This window comes from Nicotiana attenuata, unplaced genomic scaffold, assembly GCF_001879085.1.
Source record: "Nicotiana attenuata strain UT unplaced genomic scaffold, NIATTr2, whole genome shotgun sequence".
Taxonomy (NCBI): Eukaryota; Viridiplantae; Streptophyta; class Magnoliopsida; order Solanales; family Solanaceae; genus Nicotiana; species Nicotiana attenuata.
Genome location: NW_017672057.1, coordinates 29,006 through 36,771, shown reverse-complemented (window position 1 = coordinate 36,771; position 7,766 = coordinate 29,006). Strand labels below are relative to the sequence as shown.

At 36.0% G+C, this 7,766-nt stretch overlaps 1 protein-coding gene across 1 annotated transcript; it reads right to left on the bottom strand.

The window, feature by feature from the left end:
• Positions 1 to 2,993: 2,993 nt before the first annotated feature.
• Positions 2,994 to 6,694, bottom strand: LOC109211572 (carboxyvinyl-carboxyphosphonate phosphorylmutase, chloroplastic). Its single transcript, XM_019375120.1, has 7 exons — positions 6,234 to 6,694; positions 6,010 to 6,083; positions 5,177 to 5,259; positions 5,065 to 5,089; positions 4,936 to 4,955; positions 4,575 to 4,730; positions 2,994 to 3,557 (listed from the first exon to the last, which is right to left on the bottom strand). The coding sequence occupies exons 1-7, from the start codon at positions 6,539 to 6,541 to the stop codon at positions 3,192 to 3,194; spliced, it is 1,032 nt and encodes a 343-aa protein (XP_019230665.1). The 5' UTR covers positions 6,542 to 6,694; the 3' UTR covers positions 2,994 to 3,191.
• Positions 6,695 to 7,766: the final 1,072 nt, after the last annotated feature.

Below are 7,766 nucleotides of genomic sequence, written 5' to 3'. Positions count from 1 at the left end.
ATTTTCTAAGTTTGGTTTAAAGTGGACTTTGGTGTTATCGATGTCCGTTTGGGATTCTGAGCCTTGGAATAGGTTTGTATCGTGATTTGTGACTTGCACGCAAAATTTGGCGTCATTCCGGGATGTTTAAGTATAATTTGGACGCATTCAGTGAAGTTTAAGAGTTTGAAAGTTTAAAGGAAGGTTTCGATTGTCGATTCATAGTTTGGATGATATTTGATGTGATTTGAGACCTTGAGCAGGTCCGTGTTATATTATGGAACTGGTTGGTGTGATTGGACGGGGTTCCGGGGGCATCAGGTGTGTTCCGGAGTGGTTTCGGACCAAGTTGGGATGATTTGTTGTTGCTGGTTGCTGGTGTCTGGTTTTGTTCTTCGCGAACGCGAAGGAATTCACGCGTTCGTGAAGAAGGATTTTGAGGCTACTGGATTTTTGCTCATCGTGAACGCAACACAGAGGTCGTGAATGCGGAGGGGAAGCTGAGGCAACCTTCGTGAACGAGCCATGGAGGTCGCGAACGCGTAGAAGAAAAGGGGAGCTGGGCCTGGAGCAGCTAAGCCTTCGCGAACGTGGCTCTTGGACCGCGAACGCGAAGGGCAGGGGATCTGAGGGCTTCGCGAACGCGACGAGGAGTTCGTGAACGCGTAGAGGAAAATTGTGGAGGCTGTTGTTTTAGCCTTTGCGATCGCAAAGGATCTTCCGCGATCGCGATGAAGGACTGGCCTGGGCAGAATGATTATAAGTCGGGGGTTTTGCCCATTTCACTCATTTTTTACTTGGTAGGGCGACTTTTGGAGTTCTTGAAGAGGAGATTTTTGTCATCCATTTGTGAGGTAAGCCATCCGCACCAATTGTGAGTTAAATACATGAGTTATATACGGATTTATACATGAAAATTTATAGAAATTGTGAGGTTTTGAAAGAAACCTAGAATTTGGTATTTTTGGATTTTGACCATGAAATTGGACATGGAATTGGGAATAAATCATATATTTGAGTTCATAATGTCATGGGTAAAGTTTATCTTTGAAAATTTTTGAAATCCGGGCATGTCGGCCCAAGGTTTGACTTTATTGACTTTTCGAGCAAAGTTGAAAAATATTGTAAATTAATTAATTATGATGTCAGGATATATTTTTATTGGTTTCCATGATTGCTTGACTAGTTTGGATCGATGGGCATTTGGTTTGAGGTGTTAGAGAGGCTTTGGAACCAGCTATGGAACTTCGGAGCGAGGTAAGTCTCCTGTCTAACCTTGTGAGGGGAAAATTACCCCCTAGGTGATGTGATTGTTATGTGCTACTAGTTGTGGGTGCTACGTATGCACGAGGTGATGAGAGTGCGTATGTAGCTAAAGCGTGTTTATGTTCGGGTAGATAGGACTTTATTATGCAATATATATATATATATATATATATATATATATATATATATATATATATATATATATATATAAGGCCGAGTCTTATCACCTTGAGTTGTTGGTAAGTTATTTGTGAAACGGTAAGGGTTACATTCACTTTGTACTCATGTAGTGCATTGTAAGCACGTGTCTCATAATGCGATAAGTTCCTTCCTTTCTTGTGGAGCGGGCCGAACGCCTCGGCAGTATAATAGATGCATCTATGGTTCGTGCCGCTCGACCCTCGGCGGTGTACATATTATTCTAGATTGGGCCGTACGACCTCGGCATAATCGTGCGCTATATCGCTAGCAGTCAGATGGTTCACGAGATTATCCTTCCCCTGATGCCCGACACCTTATATGGTATTTCCATACCCGTTTGATATTGGCACTTGATATTTCTGAGCTGTTAAGGTAGAGTACGAGATTGAGAAATTGGTATCGTTAAAAGAAATTTTGGAAGATTGTGTTAGCTACATATTTACCTCACTTGTACTGTTGTGCTTCTTATCTGTTTATGATTACCATATTGATTTATTGTACCACTAGTAAGTGTCGATGTCGACCCTCATCACTACTTCTCCGGGGTTAGGCTAGATACTTACTGGTTACGCGTTGATTTACGTAATCATGTTGTACTTCTGCACTAAATGTGCAGGATCTAACATGTCTATTTAGGGATCATCTTGGCGCGTATGCACAGCTTTTGAGGAGACTTTATGTGAGATGCATTTCAGGCTACGCATCTCAGCCCACAGACTCTCCATCGTACTATTCACTTTGTCCTGTCTTATTTACATTTCAGACAAATATTTTATTATTATTGCACTCCTTAGTAAATGTTCATGCACTTGTGAACCCGGTTTTGGGATGTACTAGTTGATGCTTACGGTTCTGTATATGCCTCTGCCAAGAACTGCTCGAGCCAAATACCCATATCCGTGATAATTACTATTTAATTATTCTGTTCATAGTGTTCTTCAAAAATAGATATGTTTGTGTGCGCGCACGTGACTGAGTTAATCTCAGGCGTGTTTTGTTATAGCTTTGAACAATTTCTTTGCACATTTTCTTTCTACACCATTACAAATCCCTTTGGTTTTCTATTCCAGAGGGTACTTCAATTGAATTAAGCTTCATGGGTACGAGTTGGGTATGTAATACATGGTTCTCTCCGTGCAAGTTGGTAGGTACTGGTGTCAGCCACGCGTCGCAATCCATTTTGGGGCGTGACAGTACTATCATTTCTCAATACTTATATAGTGCATATTTGTAGTACTCAACTATGTTGCGGGAGCTCTCCAAAATGCTGCTGCACCCGTGTCATATTCTCCAAAAATATACTGCTTTTGGAAGATTTGACACACCCGGCGACATTTTCAGATTTAAAACGAAAGCTTATCTTTACTAGCACCAATACATTTCTGGAACTTTGCTTTTTCCTATTCCAATTTATCTTCATCCAAATTTTCTGGACTTCTACATTGTTATTTGTAACATTGGCAAATCGAGAAGACATTAACCAAACTTTAAGAGAATTAAAAAGTATCACTTTTTATGAAAATGATCGAATGCAATAACAATGCAAATGGAAACCAATTGGCAAACTGACTTGGAAAATACCATTTAGCTCAAGGTACAATCAGAGAATCCTACACAAGATAAAAATTTAGTTCCAGCAAAAAGCTCAATAACAGAGCTTCCAAAAGTAAATTATATTGCTTCTAATCAGTTTGCTTTGTTTTTTAATCACGAGCTCACAAGAAATAGGCATCAATCTTTCCATGTTACTTGGTTGATTTCTGCACGTTTTTCCAGTTTGAATATCGTCCTTCCAGCTCAAACCAAGACTCCAAATTGACCAATTGATTAAATTCTTCGAAAGTTGCCATCTTGTCGAGGTGGCCTCTAGTTGTTCCTTGGTCCTTCAATGTCTTGAGAACATCAAGCATTGCACGGGCAGAGGCATACAGAGTCGTCAATGGATGGACAATCAAATGGAAGCCCATCGCTCTCAGCTCTTCCGGTGTATGCAATGGTGTGACACCACCCTCTAGCATGTTACATACCCTGAACCCATCGGTCTGCTTTCCTATTTCTTTGAGCTCCTCGTCATCCCTTGGTGCCTCCACGAAGCTAGCATCAGCTCCAGCCTAGTTGTACAGTCAATGCCATGAGCAAGTGACAAGAAGAGTCAGATTCTGCTGCATACTGTTATTATTCCTCATGTTCACTTTTTCGCTTATTTTTAACCTCTCCAATAGACGGCCAATTTTTAATGGACTTTCCAAACCCAAATTCTAAAATTTACTGAATAAAGAGAGGAAATTCTTACCATGGATAGACTACAGATGCATGTGAAGTTGAGAGTCTAGGAGCAAATTTCAAGAATAGTTGTAGCAAACTATAGCATGTATATATTGTAAGCAAGATATATATTAATGTTTAAGAAAGTTCTTCCACTTCATCTCATGCATACTCCAAGTACCTAAACTACTCCAAAAAATATTACGCTCACTTCCACTTCATCCAACATTGGATTATACAGAGTTTCAAGATAATTTGTTATTGAGCAACAACTGACACTAGATTATCAAGTACTCCACTAGAAAGGAATTTAGTTGAATAGCTTCACTTCTACATCTCTCAAGAGATGTTGCAGTTGCTATTTGTTTTATTATTATCTGTTAGTTTGCCATGAGATATTTACTCCGAATGGTGAAAATTGAAACTGGTTGAAGATAAACCATGCCTGATTATGAATAAATAAAAAATCATAATTGTAAATAGCTGTAATGATTTAAGCCATCTCTTGGCCTAAAGCACTATAAAAAATAATGATATTAGTTAGCTTACATACATAAGTCCTTACATAGAGCGGAAATTATATTAAGTAACATTGCATCAGCATTTAAGCAATTATCAGCTGAAATTTAGAGATTTAACATATACGTATAGTTTATGTTGAAAAAATACGGAACAAGAGTTAGCAGCAAAAAAAAGAAAAGAAAAGAAGAGGAGATATAAGCACACACATATTTTGAAGGGTGTAGAAAGAATATGATAAGACAAGCTGAATTCCAAGATATGATTTAAGCAATTAGTAATTGTAACTTATTTTTTTCATTCTAATGTTTCCTATTAGCAAAGTAACTACATGTACCGCATACCTCCATATAAAGGTTAGCACGAGAAATGGCTTCTGAGAGACCATATTTTGCTGATGTTGCACGTGCATCAGTCCTTGCCACAAGAAAAAAGTCAGAATCACCAATAGCATCTCTTGCAGATGCTATTTTTGCAGCATGTTCCTCTGCAGGAATAACCTGAAAGAGACATCAAAGAACAGAGAAAGAGTTAGCAAGCCAGGTGGCATAAAAGACTACAACAAAAAACAAGCTCAGGAAAAAGAAATCAACGGACCTAACATATTTACAATTGTGTTATAGACATAGTAAATGAAAAAAGAAAACAAAGAAAACAAAGAAAAAGAGCAATAAGGATTGTGAAATAGAGAAGGATCTAGCATACCTGTTTCCCTCGCATGTGTCCTAGATGAAGAGACATAAAAGACGGACAGTAAGTTCCACGCTATTGAACCCAATATGTAAAATGTATTTTGTCAGCCCAAGCTAAATGAATCTCAAGCAGAACTCTTACCACACTTCTTTGGCCATGCTTGATCCTGGAATAACATGAACACAAGAATTAGTGTTTTAGAATATATGCACATCCTAAAATTTGAATTTTTCCTGCCAGTGAAATATCATACCTCTAAGAAACAGCCGGCAGCACCAGCAGCAATTAAATCCTTGATAGTTCTTTGAACATTGAGAGCATTGCCACCGCCTGTATCTGCAAGGTGAATAAAAGGAAACATAAAGGGCTTGGCATTCTTAAAAACCACATGAAGATCCAATTCTGATTGAATGGATCTACTGATATTAAGAGCTATGGAAATGCACATGCGAGGCTATTGAGCTGTATTCCGTCCTGCAAAACCTTTTGCATTTTAAAATTTCAAGAAAGATTTGTACTATCTCTTTTCACCTTTTTCACTTTGATTGAACTTGATCATTGAATGAAACTGAAATCTGTTCAGAATTAGTGAATCTAAAAGACAAATAATGGAAAAATCCCAAAATAGAGTGTCCTAAACCAAACAAAGACAGTTATGGAATGATGACATCCAATGCTGAAATAGTTAAAGAATTTAAAATCAGACAACAGAGACCCATCGGGTAGAATTACTGAATAAAATAGGGACTTCGACCAAGATGAGATGTTGTGGTTGAGTTCATATCTCATGCCACTGAGTGCATGGGAGAAAGGCCAATCTTTTTAATGCATATTTTTGGTTTAAAAAAAATCTTTAATTAAATCCATTAGCGCAAGGCTTAAATGGCGTGAATTGTATCTATCTAATATGCTAATGCTTATCAAGCAAAAGCCAAATAAATGATACCCGAAACCATTCCCAACATGTGCAATTTCTCTATCAGCAACTACACATTCCACTGCCACATTAAATTACTTGTTAAAACATAACAAGCTCAAAAAAGGAAAAATTATTAAACAGTTAAAGTGGAAGTAAACAGGGTATACCAGCATCAGCAATGATTGGAATCAATGGAGCAGCTGCACAAACTGACCTAGCCGTTTCTGCCATTTCAGGCGGTCTACAATATGATAAAACATATGCTCATAATTCGTCAATTAATTCCCCAACATTTCCAAATTAAGCTTCACATTACTCCACTAAACCATATAAAGTGAATTTTACTCAGGGACAATATAAAGTGATGGCTAATACGTAAAAATGGACTGACGTGAGCAAGCCAAAATCGGGTTTCCCAAGGAGAGCAGCGGAGGTTGCATAACCGGAGATAAAACCGGCACTGAACCCGGTTTTCTCAACAATGGAAGCCGAAAGAGAGTCGTAACAGCCCGGCATTAGCACTATCCCTTGCTCTTCAATCAGACGGTGGATGCGCGTTTGTGTTCTTATCGCCATTGTCGTCGTGGCCCTCCGATGGACTGATGACTTGCAATGCCAAGTGCGTGAGCTGAACGACGTCGTAGAAAATGTGAACTGCGAATGTAATGAAATAGTGTTTGATGTCATCATCGGCGGCATTTTCTGAGCTTATCAATTATCGGGTGGTGAAAATAACAATGTGGAGTAACAGAGGTTCTGGGTTTATATGTGAAAATGGGATGTGATTAAACGCGCCAGGTTAGAGCGTGGTATTTATTTTCTGTAGAGTAGCGCAATCGTTCTTTTATCTTCAGCACTAGTGTGACTACCCGCGGATAATTTTACAGATTATTAATTTTATAAAATTATGAACTAATATATTTTATTATTTTAATAAATATTAGTTTTTATTTTCTTATTTAATATAGTATGCAGAAATATGATAAATCTATACAAAATCAAATGATACACATTATATAGTAATTATTGTCCTTTATTTATTTTTTATTAAATTAGCAAGTACTTAGTATTATCTATTTACTAATGTGAATTTTATAATCTTGTCAATTGACTTAATATTTTGATACTACTTCTCTTTTAATATAACATGGATATATATTTTCTTACTCTAGAAATATTTTTATTGTTAAAACTTATGTTATGCTGTTCAAAATTCTCCAATTGTCTAAATTTATCAATAATATTTTTCAGAGTTATTTATTTATCTTTTACTTTTTAATTAATTCAAAATATAACTATCATAAAATTATCCTTATCCCCCTCTTTTCGATATTTTTTTCTACTATAATATTTGATTAATTTTCTCAATTTGGAAGTTACTGATAATTTAAATAATGTAATATTTCTTTTACTAAATTAAAATTTTAAATTCATCAAAATTATAAAGAGATAAGCCTTTTATTATTTGTATAAAAAACCTACCAATATTTTAAGAATTATTAAATTTTTGTTATATATATATAATATGCTTATCTTATGTATAGATATAGATTTGATGGACAGATTTTTTTAATTTGTGTTTTTTATTATTAAATATTTTATTTTATTATCTTATAAATATTTAAATTCAAAAACAATAATCAATAACTAAATAACTAATTATTAACTTTTTATGCCATGTGGCTTTTTTGTAGGCTGCCGCTTGACTTAAGGAGGGAGCTTATAATACTTCCATCTTTATCTTTAAAATTAGTTAAAATAGGAGTATTATTTTTATCTTTAAACTCAATTTTTTATTAAAAAATTTATTAAGTTAAGATAGGGCAGTAGGCCGTATCTTTGGAAAAATCTTATTTAGTATCTTCCCATTTAAATTTAAAAAAAAATATCTTACCTTTCAATTTAAATTAAATGTTATTATACA

Coding starts and splice junctions, on each gene's coding strand:
- LOC109211572 (XM_019375120.1), bottom strand. CDS start 6,541: ATGCCGCCGATGATGACATCAAACACTATTTCATTACATTCGCAGTTC. Junction 6,084..6,233: donor CCCGATTTTGGCTTGCTCAC/GTCAGTCCATTT, acceptor ATCATATTGTAG/ACCGCCTGAAATGGCAGAAA. Junction 5,090..5,176: donor CTGCCGGCTGTTTCTTAGAG/GTATGATATTTC, acceptor ATGTTATTCCAG/GATCAAGCATGGCCAAAGAA.